Source organism: Tetrao urogallus (genome assembly GCF_951394365.1).
Source record: "Tetrao urogallus genome assembly, chromosome: 10".
Taxonomy (NCBI): domain Eukaryota; kingdom Metazoa; phylum Chordata; class Aves; order Galliformes; family Phasianidae; genus Tetrao; species Tetrao urogallus.
Genome location: NC_136823.1, coordinates 3,568,461 through 3,592,255, shown reverse-complemented (window position 1 = coordinate 3,592,255; position 23,795 = coordinate 3,568,461). Strand labels below are relative to the sequence as shown.

At 45.9% G+C, this 23,795-nt stretch overlaps 1 protein-coding gene across 1 annotated transcript; it reads right to left on the bottom strand.

Moving 5' to 3' along the window:
- Window positions 1-385: 385 nt before the first annotated feature.
- On the bottom strand, window positions 386-21,814 carry IPPK (inositol-pentakisphosphate 2-kinase; the record flags this gene model as incomplete). The annotated part of the gene is made up of 13 exons (XM_079540256.1): window positions 386-611; window positions 1,629-1,708; window positions 2,209-2,311; window positions 4,146-4,296; window positions 4,907-5,186; window positions 6,190-6,262; window positions 6,605-6,663; window positions 7,267-7,356; window positions 7,750-7,871; window positions 8,415-8,481; window positions 9,053-9,148; window positions 11,192-11,239; window positions 21,734-21,814. 13 exons carry the CDS (start codon window positions 21,812-21,814, stop codon window positions 386-388), a joined length of 1,476 nt encoding a protein of 491 aa, XP_079396382.1.
- Between the last annotated feature and the right edge of the window lie 1,981 nt (window positions 21,815-23,795).

Here is a 23,795-nt window from a genome sequence, read left to right as displayed (position 1 = left end):
CTTAAAAGCACAAGCTTCGAGGCAATTCTCTTGTTAGTAATTAGGTTTTCAATGTTAGTGCAATATTTCAGGAAACCTTTACTTCTGTGCTATCTCAATTCTAAGGAAGTGGACTTTTTGTATTAAATTGATCTGTCCTCTAGTTGCAAGGTTTGGCACGTTATCTGTTCTGTCATATTAAGTACATTCAGTAAGGTTACACAGCCAATGCATGTTCTAGTGCTACCCCATGTCTTTTTAAAGGCATACCAATTAGAAGTCATTTCTTAAAGCAAAAACATTCACAGCTGAAAAATGCACTGAACACAATAGAAAAAAATCACCATAATTGTATTCCATTGATCTCTCACTTTCTAATGTGTTCTAAGAAAAGTAACCTTCAGAGTTACACTTTGTGGAGAACTAACGTGCAGTCTTCATTCTCCTTGAAGAGACTGGACATAACTGGGTCATCTTTGGCCTGTACATTCTTCAAATAATAGTTTACTATCTTGCCATCCAGTTTGTACTGATGAGGAATGCTTTCATACGGTTTAAGATCGAGGTCCAGGACAGAAACAGAAAAGGTGAATCTTGTTTTGGATGCAAGTACCACAGGTCTTTGCTCAGAGCTGGAAAACAAAACCATATTGCACATCTCAGTCACTGAAATCAGTATTTTTCAGTCATGTATCTCAAGTCCCCTTGCAAAAGTGACTGTCGTTTCTTTTATGCATTCCATGAAAGCCAAGGCAAATAAACTTCATTCAGTGTGGCATTTAGAAACTGCAGCTCCAGCTTAACAATTCTAAGGCAGATTTGTTGGTACTTCTTTAGACACATTTTCCTTTTGGTTTTTACACAGCACAAGTTAAGACATTACTCACAATTGCTGCCTTTATAGCTAGTAAATATAATCCATCTCTAAGTGATGTTGCATACAAACCAGAACCCTTACTAACTAGCAGGAGCAATTACTGCAAATCCCTCTTAAGTTCAAGGTAATACAATTTAGAATCAGAACTGCTGCCCACATACACTGAAGGACAGAGAATTTACTAATAAGGCAGCCACTGCACATGCCATCTCCCTCCTGAGTGTTTTATTCAGGAACTGCAGCACAAATGCAGGAGGCTGTATTCTCTAAAGCTTTGGAAAAGCAAACTGCCCTGTGTAAGAGCAAACTCAGTGCTGGCACAATCACAGAAGGCAATGCTGTGGCAAAGCCCCTTGCCTTACCATGCAAAATGCTCCCTCTCAATTATTGCCTTACTGATATGCTTAACACAGACTTGTGCTTTCTAATTAAGCAGTTCTGGGCAACTCATCTTGAAAAAGAAGTTTTTCATATAGGGACACCATGGCAGAAAAATTCTAACTAGTCAAAACTAGAATTCTAGCTAGAGTTCTACACTGAGAACAATCAAGACAGACTTCAAGAAGGGAGTAAATATGAAAACTTGACCCATTTTATCAACATAAAATTCTTCACAGATTGCTTCTAGTCCTGTCTTAAATTGGAACTCCAACTTATTAATATGCCCACAGCCAAACAGTGGAGGCACCCCTCCCCAAAAAATCAACTGCTAAAGTTTCATGAATCGACTGAACTGTGCTTCCCATTCATAATGAATTTGAGTTGTTCTTACCACTCATCTTGTAGACAAGGTGAAAGGGCAATCATGATGGAGCAGTCTTTAGCAGTCATTGCAATTCTGTACTGTTGCACCTACACAATAAAGAAATACCTTCAATTCTCCATTAGGATTTGTATTTGTCTAGATATCAAGCGTACAGCTCCTTATAAAAGGCTTTATAAGTGCACACAGTATTGTAGTAAGTTGTTTTAAGAGCTAGAAATGATCTCTACAGCAGATGTTTAGCAGAAAAGTAGGTGGTATTACAGCAACCTGTGTAAGAATCACCTTCATTTCCTACAGATTCTGTTACTGAAGGCCAAAGAAGTACCTGGTCATGTAAATGCCTCCTCAGCCTAGGAAGGAAATAGCTAGCTCTACTTCCCCCCCACACCCCCCTCTAAGAACAGATGCTAAAAAATGTTTGGCTTCAACTACTTCTGCTATATAAACGTACAGCCTTGCACACTGGCAGAATTACTCTTTTCCTGTGCAAACCTCTAACAAGACAACAGTGATGCTAGCACACTATGCCCTGATTTCAGTTAGGTGTTTATGACACTTGTCAGACTAACAACACCAGGAAAAGTACCTTTGTTAATGCATATGCTATCGTCCCATCGTCTTCTGTTGAAAGATCTAGCAGCTTCTCATAAAAGGCTTCGTTGTAAGGTCCATCTATCTGTAATGTACTTCTAAATAAATGTTAAAAGAAGATTTACAAACAGCCAAGATGATTTACTGCCAGTAAGATCAACAGCCCCGATGTTCAGATTGGAACATACCACGAAAAGCACAAAGGATGGAACAGGTTAACACTCAGCTAACGCTGTGGCCATCCCCACCACGCTCACTTGTCTTAAGATGTGCATCCATTTAGGTTGTGGTGCTAGGGGTTTTTTTTGTTTTGTTTTAATCTGCTGCTACCTGTCTGTCACAAGAACAGTATTCCTCAGCACAAAGTTCCAAAGTTGAGAACTGCTTGTTCTAAACTGCTTGCTCAGAAGCTCCCGGAAAGCCATGCTAATATCAGGGTATGATCTTTTCTGATAAGGACCTGTTCTGCCCCAACTTCACAACATGTGCAGGTACTGGAGGCACCAGCACTGGGATGGTTCCTTTGGCAACCTTCCTTCCCACGTTAAATAGCAGAACCCCTGAAAATCTGAACCCCTAAAAATGGGGTTTGCAGCATAAAAACACCACACAGATGAAATACATTTTAAAGTAACTTGCCTAATGTATAGATATCCAGGTAAGCCACACAGTGAATGATTTAAGCAGAACTTGAGGCCAATTCATTGCCCTCCAGAAGATAAGGCTTCAGCTGCAACAAAGGAGGCCAGAAGAGCTGAAGGAGCGCAAGCTGCCATGTCTTGCAAGTGAAGCCAGAGTGCCCTCGTGTGAGCACGGGCAGAAGTACAGGCAGTTACTCAAGAATGCAGGGAGCATCCAGTTAAGTCTTTTTACAGCCATTATGTCCACTAACAAGCTTTATTTCAGAATGAATGCAGCATCTTGAACTGCTCCAAAAGTAATGCCTCCTATTTGATTCTGTTGGTGGGATGGCAGTAGAGGTTGAAGCTTCTCATTAATAGTCCTTTACGTTGTATTGCCATGCAGCAGATGGCAGCAGAGGGGCAGTCTGACAGAATGGCATCTGACATGGAAGCGCCTAAGAAGCAAAGGTGTGTCATTGAATTCCTCCACGTGTAAAAAAGGCACCTACTGACATTCTCTGACACTTGCTGAACAGTTGTGGAGACCAAGCAGTGATGTGAGCAGAGGGAGGCAGTGGGTGATGTATTTCAGCAATAGAGGGTCACCTCCACAGTGCTTGTTTATACTAGCAGGGCATGCAGGCTGTTGATCACTGCTGACAAAAATGAAAGCTAACGGTGTAACGCCGAAAGAGCATCTTGTAGCTGAGAATCTGTTCTGTCCAACAGCATCACTGCACTCATTCTCTTTGCTGTAGCTTCCGGGGAATAAATGGGAGGCATTACTTTCAGAGCAACCTACATACAAGGGGCAGGCTGGTCAAGAGCAGATGGACAGATAATAAACTGTTATCCATTCATCTGTTCTGTGAGAACCTGCAGGACAGTTTGGGCTGCAGCTGAACATCAAATTAAGGGTTTTGAAGTGCTGGTAGGAGGTAGACTAATATAGACTTGAGAATGACTGTAAAAATATCATTATTACTGCAGACATTGTTCTGCAGCTTCTGAAGGCAGGGGAAAGCTACCGTCCATTTACTGTATCTTCCCTCCAAGGAACAGTATTTTCTTTCATATTTTACTGTGAGCTTCCTTTAATTAGTACTTTAAAATTCACGTCAAATTGACTAACATCAAAACCTGAAGCAATAAATCTCATCATTTCAGACTTCAAATTAGAAACTCAGAATACACAGTGCTGTTAAGGGAGGTTGCACACAGCAGTAAGTTAACAAATAGCTGTGTCTGCACAGAACCAGACTTGTCTGCAAAACCACTTGATCAGAACTGAAATGGCATCAAGTCTTACCTCTCCTCAGGAAATTCCTCTAAGTACTGCTCAACTCTGTTGTACAAAGGGTAGAGTCCTTCAATATCCAGCATGTCAAGCATCTGAGCCTGAAGAGTTTTATAAAGGAGGCAACCCCTCGGTAAGCCAGAGCTTTCCAATTTATGTTTACCTAGAAGAAAAGGTGTTTTCAAAAAAGGCAGCCACGAATGTCTTTGTATTGCTTCACTTTGCCACGGCAAGTGCTTGTTCACAAAGCAAATCCAAATATGCTTCAGATCAATCAAAGGAAAAAAAAAAACACTTTGATTTTCAAACACCTCCACTATTCACACCTTCTCTTTACCAGGAGTGGAGTAGGAAAGAAAACAAACTATAGCCTAGCTGGCTAGGGCTGTCAGAAAGGGTAGGGGAAGGCAAGAACCAAATGCTATGTAGCTAATCAACAAAAAGCAACCAGACTTCATTACACGCAGCGTAGCCCCAGTCACTTCAAGTAATCTGTCACTGTTGTCAGCTCACGCTGGTGTTCAATTTATCCTCTACTGCCTTCTGAACTATTTTTCATCCCCTTCCATAGATGGAGGTGGTAGAAGTGCTCCCTACAAGGTCATACTAGAAACAATGACCTAACAGCAGTGCAGCTCAGAACTTGGTTGTTTGCTGTTGTTGTTTGAATTGCTAGAATTCTACCGTTTCAGTTCTCACACCAGTAAAGAGCAAACGAGAAGCAAAGATCCACATCCCTGTGTGATATCAGTGCTCAAGGAATTCTTTCTTACCATTTCTTACCAGCTCCTTATTAAAAGCACTTGCTTCACAGTAGCTTCTTCCTTGGGAGACAGGAACTGTCTTCATATCACCTGCCCTGCAGGCATCAGTGCTACTTAGTAGCGTCAGAGTTATCACCTGGATCAGTTCTTTAACAATTGTCCTTGTGCAGTGTGGGCCACTGACCAACCCATTGGAGGGAAAAAAGAAAGGTTTTAAATGACGAGCGAGTTCATTCCAGTCAGAGGAGCACTCCTGGTCGTCCTTACAGCCATAAATTAGTTCCCCATTCTGCAAAAGAACGAGACAGATGTCGGCACTTCATGAAACCCAGTTACTTGTACGCAGTTATCCCAAATACCACATGGAGTAGTGTAAAATGACACATGGTGAGAAAAGAGTCAATTAATCTAACAGTCTGCATGCAAATACATTCCAATCTCTTCCAAATTTACCCAATTTGTTTAATAGATATCCAGGTAACGACTTTTGAATTAGGACTATCAAAAAACACAACATGTAACTCACACACGGCTTTACTCCACCAAATCCACTGTAATTCCAACAACAGAACTGATCTGTAGCTAATGTCCCTACCTGTCCTTTCTGAATAATGTCAGCAGTGAAAAAGTGCCATATCAAACAAACTCCTTTGAAAGGCACACTGGGAAATGGAAGGCTAGAATAACGTGGGGCAGAAAAAGCAAGACAGTTACCTGTACCTGGATGGAACCACCGGGACAATTCAAGTTTAAGTAATTGAAATAATTGGTTTAATACTGGAATGAACTGAAAATAATTTTAAGTATTTAGAATTAATCTGAAAATCTGCATAATCCATCAGTTTCTGCTTTATATTTTCCTACATTATTTCCACACAGAAAAAAGTGACTTCTTACTTTTTCAGTGAGGTGTGTTGCACATTGGTCTTCGTGTTGTAATATTATTATATTATTCCAAAAACATTTGTAGCAACATGCAAAGTTCTTCATTTTCTTCCTCTTGAAGAATGTACAGTTTTAAATCATTTGAAAGTCTCTATCAGTTGCTTCTTGCTGATTCATTCACTAATTAGTTCTGAGAAATTATTACTTACCTGCCCTAACTTGAAATCTAACTAAGAATTTTCCCATTTTCTTCCACTTCACAGTCCAACACTGACAGTGCCTATTAGGCACTTTGAAGCAGGATCTTGACTGTCCAAGTGCTGAAATCAATTTGTTTAAAAGCCAAGGCATAAAAAATTCAACATTAAAAAGAAAAACCAATCAAGCAGACAAATCAGACTGTTTACCTTAAATATTTTCAAGTTGTTCTGTGCCTCCTGCAATAAGCTCTTCAAAGCAAAGTGCATTCTTTGTTTATTTCTGGGAAAGAAAGAATCCAAGAATGTTTTGCCACCACCTTTACTCATCCTAAATTCACCACAGAGATTAAGTGACTTCTGGAAATTAGAACCTCTAATCTGAGTAAATGCACACTTCTGAGGTCTCATGTTATGTAGCAGAAGATACTGCTTCCTTAATAAGCAACGCTGATTCCTGGAAGAAGCGTGAAGAGGTGTAAAGCACCTCAGACATCCACTGTATGAGTCAGGCAAGCAGGCATTAATTATCCTTAATACTACAGGGACGGTAAAAGTCAGCTGAGAAACAAACCTACACCAGGCTTTTCTGGCAAAAGCACCACGGAGTCACGCGTGTCCTTACCCTGAGAAGAGATCCACGGGGCAGTATTTGCTTGGTCGCTTCCACTTCCCATTTGCTACCTGTTGAAAACCAACCCCACTGTCAGTCATGTTTGGGAGTAACTGTTGTCAGTTATTTTAAGTCAGGTGCGTGGCACTAACGTGCTGCATTCACAGGTCCCATGACATTTAAACCCCTACGGAGTTACAACTCATGTCTGCTAAGGGTCTTCATCTTCATATTGAGCTCAAATCACACCAAGTGCATTCACAAATGGAAAGCAGGAAGAAAGTTCACGTTACATTTCAATATGGCACAGTTATATCACTTCAGACACACAAAGGGCACTGGTCAAATAGGTTCCTTGTGTGACATGCCATTTACATGCATGTATTTGCTGAGTTGTGTTAGAAAGGAGATTTGACACAGGAGTTTACCTCATCAACAGCTTTAATAGTCCTCAGAGACTGTTTGTTTGCTTCCAGCTTCCCACAGAACTTCTTCCATCTCTCACTAAACACATTCACACCCAGCAACTCAGATGCATATACACCCACTGTCTTTAGTCATATCAGAGACTTAAGCAACAATATGCAAGTTTCAGCATGATAACAAGACTGCAACTGTGAATAAGAAAAATAGTATAGTCAAAGGAAAGCAGGATGACAACCAAAAGAAATTACCTTGAGATGCTGATGCATACAGTAACGACACACCTTGTGCTTTATCTCCTGTGAAACATGGCTGGAGAAAGGAATGAAGCCACACTTTGGCTAAAAGGAAAACAAAAAAGAGATCACAGATACAAATGTATTTATTTTTATAGAAGGCACACAGCATGCAAATCTTTCAAGCGTAAGGACACACAAAAAAAGTCCATCAGTCAACATCCGATACTTAACAGCTTTGCATGCGTCCCTGTACACCATTCCTGAAGTCCTCATTTAAGAATTAAGGACACAGAACTGCTGTTGCTCACAAAAGACACCTTCGAATATCCAGGAATTTCCTAAGCTTTGAAAGATCAGGAATTTGGGAGGTACCTCATCCTACAGGCTGAGCTCTGCCATACCCCATTGCCGCACTTCTTTGAAACTGCTCGGGTCAATATGAGCTTAAAGAATGCAGAGGGAAAGAAAACAGAAGCATTTTCTCCTATCTGATACCTTAATCTCTATGCAGAGGATTGGCCGGGGTTCCACAAAGCGATAGGTCTGCAGCCTGGTAAGATTAGGAAGGCACATTGCATAACCACTAAGTGTGTCCATGTCTTTGTCACAGCGAGACTCTGCAGAGAGGGGGAGCAAGAGAAGACAACACAAGCAAATTAAATGTGTGGCTGTTTATTTTTACTCCGCAGTTGAGTTGTTCACCAGCTGGGGGAAGAAAAAAAAAACAAATGTGGAAAGGCAGAACAAAGTTTAGCAGGATTTAGTTGATCATGCGCTTGCTTAAATCTGCCCTTCTTGCTAGCAACACACATCTTCTGTTTTCTCAAAACTTTATAGGCATTAAGTCCTTTTTAAGTACTTAAAGACCTGCTTTGGATGGCCAGCTTCTCCCTCACCCTAAAAAATGGTGAAAGGCCTGAAACAGCAAAGGAGTGCATTCAACTGGCCAAGAACAGGTAGATATTTATAACTGTATTCAAAGATACAGCATGTTTTCTTGCTAAAATAGCACGCAGTAAAATAATCTCAATTTGTCACTGTTTGGAGACTGAAAGCAGTTTCCTTGTGTCCTAAGGAATGATACTTTTTTACACTTCCTAATAGGGCACAAGGTGCCATAGTTTGAAAGACCCCCTTTCAGTGCTGTCGCCAGCACTTACCTGGCCTCTCCGGCTGAACCTTTAAACAGAGCTGTCTTACGAAGTCTAAAGGCAGTTGAATAATTTCCTAATTAAAAGAAAAAAGAAAAAAAAAAAAAAAAAAAGAGGTAAACATATGGATTTCAACACAAAGATTACAGCCTAAATGGGAGTCCTAGAATGGAATACCAAAGGTCAGTGTGTCACAACCACCAGACTGACCCATATAAGGAGCTGCTTCTCACCTCACATTAACCTGCATGAAGAGCTGTACCTGAATTCACACACAGTATAAAACCCGCCCTGAACAACAGCGCATGGCAAGGAAGAGCTGACTGCACAGCAACCTACACAATTTGCACAAGCCACATTTCCCCCCTTGTTTTGCAAAAGCAGTCTCAAAATCTCTGTCAGCTCTCACCTTACACAGAGCAAAGAAATGATTACTTTTCTCATTAGCAGCTTGAAACAGATCAAGCCACAGAGCACCATCCCGTCAGCTCATCAGCACTGGGGAGGGTGCTCTTCATTCTTGTGTGTGCAGCTTGCTCAGAAGCACCTGCAAACCCTGTCTGTAGTTTTCAAATGGCATTCAGAGTTCCCTAGGACTTCCAAGTTTACAATGCAGCACCCATTTATTTGAAGAAGGAAACACCTACCCCATGGTGAACGTAATTCTCCCCAAAGAACTGCTTCATAACGTGTTTTCCAAAGTCTACGATGTTTTGCAGATGGTGTAGTATTTCCTCTGAAGTCTGGAAGAAAGAAATGCACTAATTAACTTATGAAATGATGGTCACCACTATTCAGTACACACATACACTCACTGTCCATCTAGCAAAGCAATGCTCAGCAAGTGCTGGAATGACATGGACACATGACTGCCGTTTCCTCACAGCAGTTTGAGATGCTGGGTTGATCATGGAAACAGAAAAAATGACTTTTCATCTTAAGTTTCTGAGGAAAAAAGGACAGAAATAATGGGGAAAAAAAAAGTGGAAGAGGGGCATTGCTCAAGCTCTGCTGTTCTTCTTCAGCAGCTCCAAGAGCTGTGTGTAAAGCAGATGCCCTCACACCAACACTCACACACAAGAGAGTCTGCATGCTACAGAACACTGCACCTGGAGCTTCTATTCCATAATACCATTACAACAGGCAGCTTTCTTTTTGCCACCAGGAAGCACTACCTAACAAATGTACATAAACTGCACCAGTAAGAAAGATTATTTCTTTACTGAAACACAGGTCTACTGAGACTGCGTTCCAAGTTTAACATGCTGCCTTTAGCAGGATTCATTTTCCAAACTGAAAGAGCACCTCCTGCAGTAAGGGGAAGCTCACTGGTGCTCATAGGCTGCTCCCACCTGCTTTGCTGGCATGCACAGCACCACAACCACCTTTTTTTGTTAATTATTTCCATTCATTTTATTATTATTTTCGTTCCACGAGTTCTGATAGGAAGAAATGTAACCCGCAGTTACATTATTTGTTATCAGGACTTTTTGTTAAAGCAGCTAAGTGTGAAATTAACATCACAATTTGTGTTTACACCGCCGCATTTCACCACTGGAGTCCCTCAGTGCTGACCCACAAACAAGCAATATAAAGGCAAAGCACTCTGTGCACTTTTTTACAGACTTCTCCCAGAGGAGGGAAGCAGAAGAGTGAGATGTACTGAAGTGCAGATGTGCATCTCTTACTAGGAAATACCTTGCTTCCCGTGGTTTTTGCAGGGCAGATACATTTAAATCTCGCTACTAGAAGCAGCTTCCTTCAGCCACTTTCATGTGAAAGAATAGCACAAAGCAGATAGCTTGTATCACTGCATTCACGTGTCTCCTCTGCTTTCAAGAGCTTCTCTTTGTCCCGTTAAACTGAAAACTCTGCATTTATCTTTCTGATTTAATGCAAAAGCCCACAAAACTCTCCCTATACACTGACTTTGCTTGCTTCCTTTTATTTTATTTTTTCCCCCTAAAACAACCCCTCACTCTCAATACAGCCACATCACTTTTTATACTTCTCCTGGAGGGACAGAGCACAGAGCTGAAGCCATTCTCTGTCTCTCACAGAGAAGCAAATGGCAGCAGTTGAACCCCCTGCCTCCTCTGCTTTCCTTTTTTTCCCTGGGAGCGCAGTGCTGACACTTCATTCCTACCCACCACCTTTGTCTCCCAATTGGCTTTTATTCCTTTTAAAGCAAAGCTAAGCTAAGTCTTTCCAGTTCCTTCTCAAGCAGAAGAGCCACAGCCCCAGGAAGCGGCCAACTGCTTCCCACCACAATCTGTTTGCAGCAGATAAGACAGGGAAGTCCTTTCTTTCACTATTTCCTACCCTTGTCCAGAGCACAGAGGCTTTTCAGCTGCCATCCCTGCAGGCAGCAGCAGCCCTGTACCACCATCCAGCCCTGTGCTGCTCCTCTTCCGTCCCACCTAACAACACTGCAACCTGCTTTTCCTCAGCATCACTGCGCTCGCATACGTTGATATGCAACACTAATGCTTCCTCCACCACCACAACTCCCCTCACAGAAATCCCAACCTCTTCCCCATGTGCTGCAGTCTTCCAGTCTGCCCCACACAAAGGCTGTGGTACAGCACTCACATCCCCTTGGTTACATCACATCATCTCAGATTTCCCCCTTCTGCCAAAGCTCCCGAGGCACAGGCACATTTCAAAGCACCCCTTATTCTTGCTCCCATCAGTCACAGTTCTTCTGTGGGTTTCCTATTTCTCCTCCAACAGGTTTTTTTCAGCTTACCTGCAGACTTTTATCACCAGCACTCCCTACATCTTACCTTGTTCTGGTTGGGGGGGGACTTCAGAAACCGCAGCACCACACAGCGCTGAGGAGAGATGAGAAACAATAAGATTTGTTAGTACTTAAGCACACCACAATCTCAAAGTAAATTTCATCTCAACAGCACAATTGTCACCTGGTTCATTTAAGGAATTACGAAAAAAAATACAAAGAAAAGCAAAATAAATAGGTATTTTAACTGGTTACTTCACTCAGCTTGAAAATCAAGAGCACGGCCTTCTGTTCCCACATCTTCCTTCTCCTCTCCCCGCTGCCTTGCCCTGGCACCACTCCATGCCCCAGTGGCACCAGGGCAGCTGCCTCTGACACCCAGTCTGTTCTGTCCGTTCCATATTATCGTCAGTACTCCAGCTGTCTTTGGCAGACGCTGTGCAACTCACTTAAACAAGCCCTGCTGGTGACTTTTTGTAACGCTGTGCTGACGTCGAGGGGATCCCAAGCAGCTGGCAGCAACTCCACAGCTCTGCCACTTCCAGACTTCCAAAAAGCAAATAGATGCCACTTCAAATCCCTCAGCTTTTGTTTTTAAGGGTCCAGATGAAAATATTTGGAGATGTACTAAGTGCCTTTTTCCTTAAGACTATTCCACTAAACAAGTCACCTGAAGTATCTTTCTTTCAGCAAAGTCTTGGTAAATTTATACTAAATAACTACTGCCACTTACTGTCTGAAAAGCAAATTTTGACATAGTCTCAAGGAGGCAGAGACCCTCCCAGGCTGGGTCCCACAGAGCTGCCCCTCAGGTGAGGCTGTGTCACCATCTGACCCGCCAGTATTTCCTTGCAGGGATGCACTGATGCCTGTTCAAACAAGACATGGATAAAACCAGTTGGGCACCACAGTAGGTAAAGAGTGACAGCTGTTATCTGAATTTCAGTGCTCCGTTTGCACCTCTCCACACACCAACAGGGGTGGTGCAGTAACACACAAATCACCCAGCAACAGCAATGCAGACTAGAAGTCCAAATTACACTTTGGGTTCCTAGGATCTAAGCTTCTTCCCCAGCAAATGACCAGGTTGGAAAACACTCTCAGGTGAAGGTATTCTGCATTCTGATTGACCTCGCGCTGCAAGATCTAAACAGCTCAACTGCTGTCACACCAACAGAGATGATGACTGAGACCCCTGCCCATCTGCTTGGTCCCCCTGCTGGACCTGCTGCTGTGCCCACAGGGCTGCTGCATGGCTTTCTGCCCTTCTGGCCCACGCTGGCAGCTCAGCTCAGCAGCACCAAGCACTCGGTGCACGCGGCGCGATGGCTGCACAGGACGCCCGGTTTGGTCTCCTGCTTTAAATATTAATGAACAAGTGGATCAGTAATAGGGAGATCTGATCATCACTTCTTAATCAATTCAGTCACTTGATCCTGGAGTATTTCAAGGGTGCGGTAGGCACTGCTTTAGTCATCAGTTCCCAACCAAGGAACTTCCTCCAGCCACCGCTCAGGGAAATCTCAGCTTCTGTAACAGCACAGCACCTGTTCCTTAAGAAATCTTTTGTGAAGATGCACATTGGGGCATTGCTTATGGCAAAAGAACACATTGCTTTTCTGAAGGCTGGGTGCAGACGTCAAAGGAAGCAGTGCAGAGTTCCAATAAAACACAGATCAAATTTAACCAGCTGCCATCGACTTCATCCTGCACTGCCCTTTAGTAAGGCTGCCAGCCACCTGAGTAGCAGATCCAGATCTAAAAATACTAATCATCTTCTTGTTGGGTAGATTTTCAGAAATTGCCCTCTAAACCCATCCTTTGTGCATGCCCCTTACAGCAAGGTCACCCACACAGCAGGGCAGTGCTGAGGGTAGCCCAGGAGACACCAACAGCTGGGTGAGAACTGTCACCACTGAAAGCACCACTCTGCACCTCTTATTACATTGCATGACTGATGGAGTCAGCCGATTCTTGGAAACACCGTGGGCGGCTGTTGCCATGAGGCTTTTTGTCTGTTATCTTCAATGCTTTAGATTTATATTTACACACTGAACATCAAAGCCAACGTGCTTTTCTGCATGCAAATGAATGGCCAAACGCAGAAGAGAACAGATTTCTTAGGAGCTTGTCACTACTTCTTAGCACTCTGAGGGTCAGATCAGCCAGACCCTACGGCCCCATGCATCTCATTCCCTTTATGCACTCCTGTAAGCCCTCAACACTGCTTAACCTGACTGCAACAAAAAAACGTGTCCAGTCATGACAGAAAACTCAGAACAAACAGTAGCAGCATGGACACAGAAGGCAGCCCCGAGGCCACGCTGTACAAGAGCACCGTAATGGGCCACAGTGGTGTGAGAACCCAGCTCTAGGACTAAGAGCTTAAGGGCAAATAGTCCTTCAGCACCCTGCCAGACAACGTTTGTTTGTTTCACATCACACCTGAAAGCGTGCTTGCCAATAAACACGCAGTACCCCATAGGAGGGGCTGCAAAATGGGCCTGAAGAAATTCTTGGATTCACAGATACACACAAGTCTTAATGGATCCCAGAAGAATATGGGTTTCTGCTTCTTCTCCAAACAGTGACTACAGCCACTATCTTAATGTTACTTCCAGAAATCCAAACACTGCACAACCCCTGCTGGGTGAGCCAAAATAACAAAGAACGACTGGTGTGAACCTACTTTGGATTAGGCAGCTGCATTACAAAACCAGGATAAACACATTTCTCTCTTTACAGACTGATACTGAGAAACTAGAGTTTCCCAGAAATCTCTCTGAAGTCCACTCTGGTAAGACCAGACTCCTGCTCAGGCCGGCTCAGGGAGCTCCCAAAAGTTGTGCACCTCTGTGACAAACCTGCCGTCCCCACACTGCACGCTTCTGAAAAGATGCTTCACTCCAAGGAGGTGGTTTCAACTTTCAGTCTCCACATTATGAACAAGATCTGTGGCAGTGCTGGTGCCAGTGCAAGAAACAGGAAAATACGCATAAAGCCAAAAAAAAAAAGATGTGCACTTTCCTTCTGCTTGCCCAGCTCAGCTCATGTGGTGTTCTAACAAGGTTCTGTATGGGAATGTGAAGTTAGCCTGTCCAAACACAGCGCCTGGGAAACGTCCCTTCAGCTCCTGTCTTTCCAAACAAGCAGATTCACAGCATTTGTTCTTTTGTTGCCACCGTTGCTCCGAACAGCACACACTGAGTGCTTTTGTGCAGAGGCAGAATGTTGATATCTGGAGAAGAGTCTTATCTCATTGATCACCAGCTTGTGTTCACGTAGGCAAGATCTTCTGATAGACAGTGAAGCCCTCTGGAAGTGCCAGGCCGGCCAGCCCTCCCTCGCTGTGCCCCTGCAGCCCACCAGCACTGCACATCACTGAGTACCGACCTCCCTGCTACAGTCCGTGGTCAGCACCTTTATTTTAAAAAGGCACACAACAGAACACTTGATTTTTGTACAGACAGCTTTAAAACAATGAGCTTCCAGTTGTAAAACACGCAGGGAAGCTGAGCTCAAAGATTGGTAACAGACCTTTTCCTATAATTAATACTACATCACTTGCTGCAATCAATTTCAGGCACAGCTGCCCTCCGCTCCTAAGGAGATGAAGACACAAAGTTGCTCCTGAGAAGGTCACTGCATGTCTCAGTACAGGAACAACTGGCTCTTAATTCAGAATCTTTTCCTGCGCCCCAAGAGCCACCCAGCACAGCTCCCCCCCATTTACCCAACACAACTCAGTCACAGCAGGTTGGCAAAGGGAACAGCCATCACTACAAGTGCATTCACCTGCACTGCAGCACAGGGCCTGGGGTTAAGTTACACAGAATCACCATTCAAGCCCCATTTGAAGTTACTGATACCCAAATACTAATTAGCGACACTTTCAATGGCGTTAAATATGAACTGCAGACCTGTTTTGCTCACATTAAGCTGCTTCTGCAGAACATTTGAACGGCACGCAGTGTTCACCAACAAAATACACCATCCTGATATCTTCTATTCCAAGTCTGTATCCCACAACCCCTAGGCTTCTAACTCTAGTTTGAGGCACAGAAAACATTGGTTGTTCAGAGACCCGCTGCGGATGGGGAGCAGATGGACAGAGAGGTGTCAGAACACAGAGCTGCACGGAGGCAATTTCTCCCTCTGAGAACTAACAGAACTCGGTACAATCATGTCTCTGTGCTGCCTGGGCTCCCGTCAGTGCCCGCCTTTGTGCTGCTCTACAGATGACGCCATCAAGGGCTCCTCACCCAAGGTGCCAACACGCTGGGCAATGGGAGCCATGGGAGATGAACGCCAACTCAACACTGGGCAATTCCCAGCTCTGGAATGCAGAACACGTGGTAATATTGTACAAAACGTTACGTTTCCCAACCCAGTTTCGTTCTGCGTAAGAATGTGGATAAGCTCACACAGAACAAAGTGAGGAAAGCTCCGTTTCCTGCCAGCATGGAGGAAGTTTAGCAATTGCTTACGCAAAGCGCAAGGAAGCATTTAAGCATTTAAAAACTGAACAATACTGTTCTGTTTGGCACAGGAGCTCTTTAAGAACAACCCCGTGATTGCTGTACATCAATACAGAATCTCTGGCATAGCACTTGGTTGACCACTCAGCATTTTAAGCCATTATTTGGAAGCAAACTGGCCACAATACGTGCTGCCTGCAGCACAGAGCTCACAAGTTGCACCAGGCTTCAGGTACTCAATATCCCTTCCTTTCCTTTTGGTTACGATCCACATTCCCACTACAGAGAAGCACCAAATCACCGATTCCTCAAGAATTCTGTGGATTGGTGCTAGCCATGAGGGAGAGGGAAACGTTTGCCCTTCAGCTACAGCACCTCATCACCTGAAGTGCTATCAAGTGATCTGCCCACTGGAAACTCACACTGGGAGCAAGTAGCATGAGCTCTCCAGGAGCCCAGCTGCTCTCTGCTAAGGCACTAACATCCCTGACACCTGACTGCCCCAAACAAACAGAAAGCTTCCCCCAGCATTTGACAGTGTATCAAATATCTCAGTCCTCTGTGAAAACGGGTGAGTTCCACAAGCAGCAATGTGAATACGCACACTGAGCTTCCTTCCTCAAGCTCCTCAGCATCTCCTCCATGTACCACCAACAGGTCCCAGTGCAGATGGCTGCAGGCAGCTGCCCAGCCCGCTTCTGGTGTGCTGGGGAGATGAGGTGCTTCAGGACAACAATTGCAGGGAGAAGAAACAAAAAGTCAAAACACTCAGATTAAAATGAAGTAGTGATGAAATGCAGAGTTGAACCAAGTTAATTCCAAACACCCCGACACCTCTGTAACTCAGCTACAAGAAGTCTAAACAAGCCTTGAGCAACCCTTCAATCACACACAGCGTCTCAGCTCCTTCCTGAGCGGACCCACAAGTGTGAATGTGGTTACTGAGCATCTCCAAAATCATACGCTGGCACAAAGGAAACATCACACGGACAGGCTGGAGGGGAGGACAGAGCTGAAGCAGAAAACACCACAGGTGGTTACTGAGCACTCCTACCCACCGGTTGGGGCACCTCCATCACCCCCACAGCAAGCAGTCACTGCGTGTCCTGCCTACAGCTGCTGCCCACTCAAAGCACAGAAAAGACAAAGAGCAGTCTGATGAAATGCACTGCCACTGCACACACAAACCAAAGCGTGATCTTCCAAAGAATGGCATTAGAGGACAACCCCGCTCCATCACTCTTGATTATTCTTAGCAAAGTCTGAAGGTACCTCTGAAAAACACCATCTGAGATACAGTGATGAGTGGGGCTGCTGCTGCCACAGCACAGCTGTCACTGCCACACTGCTGTACAGCAGCAGACCTGAGTCTGCCACTGCTTCTGTCCCCCATCTCACTCCACAAACACGTTACGTTTTCACACCTGCACCTACAGAACCTGATGTGCTCACACTGTAAGAGAAGGCTGCAGACTTTGCAGACATCATGTTCTTTCTCATCTCTTCATTCTCCTACCTGGCGTCACCTTCCCTTTTGCTTCAGGAAAACTACCACTGACCTGCACTGTGCTCAGAGCATCCCTTCAGCACAGAAACCTGGGGAAGTCGAAGAAAAACTGGAACACGACATCAAAATTCTGTACAGACACTGATTCAAGGGGCTGCTTTAGGACAAAAAAAAAAAAAAAAAGCTTTGCAGGTAATCCCCAGAATTGGAGGCGCTTCCAACTTTGGATTCATGCACTCTGTAGGCTGCACTCCAGTAGAGCTGCTCCAATCAGCTACACTACTGACAGCCACAGCTGCACACCTATGTAGCCAAGGAATCAAACAAGTACAAAAACATCTGCCTTTTTTGCAGTGATTACTGATGTCTATTTAAACATTAGCTAACCGAAGTTAACACAAGGAAATGTATGGTTTCATAGAGGCTACAGTTCCGCACTGGTCCTGAATTCCAGTTCAGCTAGTCACTGCCTCCTATTCCCGAAAACTTAATTGCTGTTTACAGCAGGGCTCGCATCTCTTCCTTTCTTCTCCACTGGCGCCACACCTTGATCACATCCGTGGCTCTCCTATGGGTTTCACAGAGCTGCTTGCTTCAGCAGACTCCAGCAGGAGCTCCTCTACTCGCTTTCAACAAATACATGAGATAAAAGTAATTACAAGTAGGAAATTAAAATCAAAGCAGGATATCACGTTTAGTCAACCAGTTTTATTGCTGGAATTTCACACTGGAATCTTGTTCCAACTCACTGACATGAAAGTTCTGCTTTCCTCAGAAAATCTGACAGAGCCAGATGCAAAGCTCCTCCCTACGTTATATTACATAGCTTTGGTGATTCACTCAATGAGATGGCCATTAACGATCAGCATCTCTTCTCTCTGCCAGAGGAGCAAATAGGAGAGCTGCAGCTAGCTGCTGATTCTGCCTGTAGTTTTCACTCTTTCAGCCCAACACCTCTGCGTCTAAACACACACTTTTGTTAATGGCTGTCTCCAAGTAAGTCGATTACAACAAAATATTCCAGTAAAGGACTTCTGATTATACTTTAACACAAACCAAACAAAACCAACCAAACGACGACAAATCAGGAAAACCACTTCGTACCCAAGAAGCAGCTCTAGGAACAGCTACACAGCTCTGATGCAAAGCACTGCCTCAGACACAGAATGAATCTTACTTTATGGGGAGCAAAACCAAATCAATCTCCCACATGCAGGGTCTTCCTGCACATACTGTGCAGGCATTGTAATGCAGCTGCTAGCACAGGTAGCTGCACTGCGACGGACACCAAAGACCGGCACCTAAGCACAGGACAGCTGTGAAGCCAAGCAGGGGGTGGGAAGGAGAGCTGTGACAGAAGCACTGACAGCAGTGCAATACTGATACTTCATCCTTAGCCGTACACCTTGAAGGCTTTAAACAGAAAAACATAATTTAAAAATCTGAAAGAAGAGCCGGATATCATTCAGCTCTGACAAACACCAACTACAGGAACCTTCTGCAGGTTTGGTTATCTGAACTGACTCCCTTCCTCAGCCCTGCTTCATTTACCTTCTCCATCTGCCATCTCCCCTGTCTATTTCATAAGCTCAGATATGCCGTGCAGATAGCTTATGTGCTTACTAACAAACCCTTATCAAAGCCCAGAGCTGTCTGCTAGAGCTGCCAGCACTCCAGGACCAGGAGATGGGCACTAACGATCAAAGCACCTGAAGATACACAACCTTTTGCCAACACACACCCAGGATCCTCCAGACTATCTTACTGAATCAAAAACACACTGGGAAAAAGCCTTCTCTTGTGGCACCTCCACGTAGTCACCCTGAACTACAAACTTAATAATGCCCAAGTGTATTTTAAAAGGAAGCGTTAGATTGCCATAAAATCATCTGCAGTGAGGCGCAGGATTTCCTGTGATGTTCCACAGTGCTTTACCTCAAAAAAGGGGCTTCCAAGCAGTTTCAGTGTTCAAAGGAAGCCATTATTTATAGAGTTGCTTATGCTACTCTAGAAACAACAATTTCCTGAAGTCTTTACGAAATGAAGAGTTAGTGTCCCTGAGAGGGCACACAACTGATTGTGATGCAGAACTGCAAAGAGCATTTCCAGCTCACTTCTGAAACACCAGATATCTCCACCTCAGAAAGAGCCAACAAGCAGCTCACAGGACGATAACCTCTGTGGCAGCTCCTCAGGTCCCTCTCCACTGCTCAAGAGTAGAACGGGGAGGTAAGGAACAGCGTGTGGCCGCCTCTTTAAACCCAGAGACCAGGTTTGATGCAGAGGAGCAAACACTGCCATACAGCACAGACAACAAGGAGCATCCTCTCTAACTGCCTGGCTGCATGCAACAGCGCCTTTTTGTTTGGTCAGTTTGGTTTTGTCAAGCTGTATTTGTACCACAGCACTTCACACGTCCCTGAGACAGCAGCTACAAGAAGTCAGCAGAGGATCCCCTGTATGGGGAAGTGTGGCAAGTTAAGTTATTTGAGGAGGGTACTGTGATTCAATCAAATACTCAACACTGCAACGCATGGACGACAATCACGCAGATACTAAATGAATAAACTGTCAGTTTCTGTGTACTCCAGGGAGATGTGAAGTACACAGTGCTTGATACATCAAGCACTGACTTCAGAAACCAGCAGAGCTGCCAGCTGTTTCCCACTGAAATGGATGATGTAGAAGAATGGTCCACTTTCTAACAGAAACTTTTCATCAGGCTACAAACACAACACAAGAGCTTTCTGACCACGATTCATTTTCAGTTTGGATTAAGTTAATCACAGCTGTATTAAAAACCAAGAGGAAAAGCTTTATTACCAGAGAACTGTGCTCTGTTACACTGTATACTTAATATATGATTTCACATTCATCAGAACTACTTTACCAAAAAAAAAAAACAAACAAACCAACACACAACAGTTTGCAGCATTTTCAGTGTTCCATAGTGGGGCTGACAGTCAGGCTTCATCTATAACCCACCATCCGAAGGCACTGCAAGAAGCCATTGATTGGTTGCTTGAATCTTGGGCTTATCAGCTCCTTGCTGGCAGAGCTGTTTGTTGACCATGTGATTCTTCCATGATCAAGTTTTCAATTTTGGCACTGCAATAACTTTGGATTAACAGTGCGTTACATTCATGTCTTAAAGATGCAGGGGATGGGAAGAGCCACAGAAACAAAGAAAGGCTTAAAGAGAGCAGAGCACCATGAACTGAAGCACGCCTCATTCTTAGCCTTCACCTGCACTCCATGCAACCTGCAATGACAGCGTGTATCCAGGCTGCCTTCTCCCCCACCTGGAACACTGGGGGCTTCCAAGAATGGTCCAGAAGGCAGGAGCTCATAGAATCACACAGTGGTTGGGCTGGGAGGGACCTGACAGATTACCCAGTCCCAGCTCCACTGCTGCAGGCAAGGTTGTCACCCACTAAATCAGGCACCAGCTCAGGCTGCCAGGGCCCCATCCAACCCGCCCTGAGCACCTCCAGCAGTGGGGCAGCACAGTGCCAAAGCTGAAGCAAAGCTCCCTGTATTCACAAAGGGCAAAGAAGCTCGAGCCCTTTTCTCCACAAGGACAAGGGATGTTTTAGTTTGCTTCTGTTGGTGTTCCAGAAGAACTCAGAGGTTCAGATGCAGTCAGGCACGGACCGCTTTCTTTCTTTCCCACATTCCAGAATACAACTGTGCATGAGAAGGGAGAACACGGAACCAACAAGCACACAAACGCTTCCACCCTGCTCTCCATCTCACCTCCCAGCCTCATCTCCTCTCCGCAACCAAATCCCTGCCCCTCCCACTTGCCTTTAAGACAAAAGTCACGAACTGAACGGGGCAAGAGGAGTAAAACAAAATCACTCCCTTGATGACGCCAGCCGACAAGCCCTTGATGCAAGCACGTCCTGTTTGCGAGAGGCACGAAGCAGCGACCCGTGTCCAAAGGCTACCTCAGTGCTGCGGTTTGACAGCAGCTCACCGCCAGCAGACGCGAGGCTGCGAGAGCCGAGCTCTGCTGGGTCAGAGCCGGGCACCAACACTCACAGCTGTCTTCCTCGCGCGTCCCCAAGTTCCAGGCTGCGGCCGAAAGGAGAAGTGCCGGCTTCCCACCGCGCTGCACGGCCGGCCGACTCTTATTGTTCGCCGCCTGTATTTTTTAGCTGCTTTTAGCGAAGCCCAAATTTAGGCAGGAAACAAAATCAAGCACGACGTTCTCGCGGGAAGCGCGAGCGTCTAATGACATTTCACGTGCGGCTGGAGGGGGAGCAGCGCCGTTCGGAGCCCAGAAGGCCACGAGCTTCCAGCATTTTCCCGCAGCGCAGCACGGCTCACACCTGGCTCGCGCTCCCGGCGCACAGCAGATCCGGACACCTGCGAGGAGCCCGCGGCCGCTCCTGCCGTGTACCGAACGCCGCCGCTCTACAAAGGCGCGGAAGCCGCGGTTCGGCTCAGCGCCGGCTTTGCCCTCACGGAGCGGCGGCGGACGCCGCGGCGGAGCGGCTCTCCGCCCCCCCCTCCCCCCCAGGCCCGAGGCGACGCCCCCTCACGCGGGGCCCGGCGGGGGGAGGGGCGCCCGCTCGGCGCCGGCCGTTACCCGCCTCACCTGGCAGTGGGAGACGACGAGGCTCTGGTTGCCTTCCCCGTGGTACTTCCACTCGTTCTCGTCCATCTTCTCCGCTTCCATGCCCGGCCCGGGTCCCCGCCGCGCCCTGCGGGGACGGTGCCTGTCGCCGGCCCGCCGAGCTCACGCCGCCACCATCGCGGCCCCGCGCCGCCGCTCCGCCCCAGGAAGTCCCGCCCTGCGCCGGGGGCCGAGCTTGGGCCGAGCCCGCCGCACTCGCGCCGCCCGCCGCCATCTTCGAGCCGGGCAGCGCCCCCCGCCGCCATCTTTGTGCCGGGCAGCGGCCCCCCATCTTTGTGCCGGGCAGCGCCCCCCGCCGCCATCTTTGAGTGGGGCGCTCCCCGCCTCCTCCCATTCCTCGAGCGGGAGGAGAGCCGTGTGGGCCGCTGACCCCCTTAACAAACGTGACGTCAGAAGAACGTTTGGATATGCTCATCGCCTCGTGGGTTTGATAAACACTGCGCGGCAACTGATGGAAATAGAAAGCAAAAAGAAAAAAACGATCACGCAGTGTTGTTCCAACTCGTCCAAAAGCATCACGGAGAAATGTCACTGTGCAGGACATCAGCGAAAGCGCCATACCACGTGAACTAGCTCAGGCCAGCAGCGTGAATGCTTGTAGGACTGACCGAATAAAGACACCCCGCGTGGGCAGGAGGTGCAGCAGCACTGCGGGCATTGGCGGTGCTGGGAGCAGAGCTGGGGGCCCGGGTGCAGCAGGAGATGTTCCAGGTGGAGCTGGGAGAGATTCGTCCCAAAGAGCGGTCGGGCACTGGCACAACTGCCTGGGGAGCTGGGGGAGTCAGTGTCCATGGAGGCATCCCAGAACCGTGGGGATGTGGCACTGAGGGCAGGTTTGGGGGTGGGCGATGGGACTTGATGATCTTAGAGGTCTTTGCCAACCATAATGATCGTATATTCTATAATATTCACAATATATTGACGTACGTAGAAGTATTCTGTCTGAATTTTAAAGAAATTCTATCGTTGTAAGTTGATCCCTTTTCTATTTTCATGCCTCCAGAAAGTGTGCTTCAATACAATGCAGTGGTAAAATATAACAGTGAAAAAGCCAGCGCAGCCGACTTCTGGTGCAGTGTCCATCAGGGCCCTCCTGATCCCGAGTGTGGAATTACTGCTTTGCTGCACTGCGGGGCTGTTCTGAAAATGCACTGATTCTGAAAATGCTCTGAAATAGGAGAGACAACAAGGTATTATTTCTCTCTACGTTATCATTTTTTAAGTGTTACTTATTTTAGATGTGATCTACAACGTGCTCAAACCGAAATATCTGAAGCATCTGTGCTGCTAATGGCATGAAAGCGTTGCGTAACTGGAATGTGTCTGGCAGGGCTCTGTCTGGGGGTAGAAGTGCCGTGTGTGCAGGCACACCTGGGTTCGCTGTAAGGCAATACCTGCGGGCTGCCAGCACACAGCTCTCAGCCTCCATAATAATAAGAGTTCTTATTGGGTAGTTCCAAGTTCCAGTGGATAATAAGAGCTCTGTGGTATTCCAGTATGCAAACAGCTACTTTAGAACCAACTCAGGAATGCGCAGGGTGATCGCATCTCCAGCCCCATGCTCCCACTTGATCCCTGCGCCATTTTCTTTTGGACGCACTCTTTAAATCCACGGGAGAGCAGCACAGGTCTAAGATGCATCTCCATTTGTCTGGACCCCAGTACAGCACCAGGTGGTTACGTAGAGCTCTGTGTCACAAATCCTGTTTTGGGGACTCAGCATTGGGGATAAAATACAAAAGTGGACAAACAGCACTACATGTATCCGCAGCCTTCAAATCAGTGCTGCACTGCACTTCACTGTGCCGATAGCCTCTGTGCAAGATAAAATGCCTCATAAAAGGCACTTTACTACAAGATAAACAGATCGTATGACTTCCCTGTAAGCTAATAGAACAATGCCATAAGCTAATAGAACAATGCCATGAAAGGCTAGTCAAACAGATGTGCAAAGTGGGAGAAAATATCCTTCCTACCTTTTTAAATGAAGGCAAACAATACAGCAGCTATTATAAAATTTCTT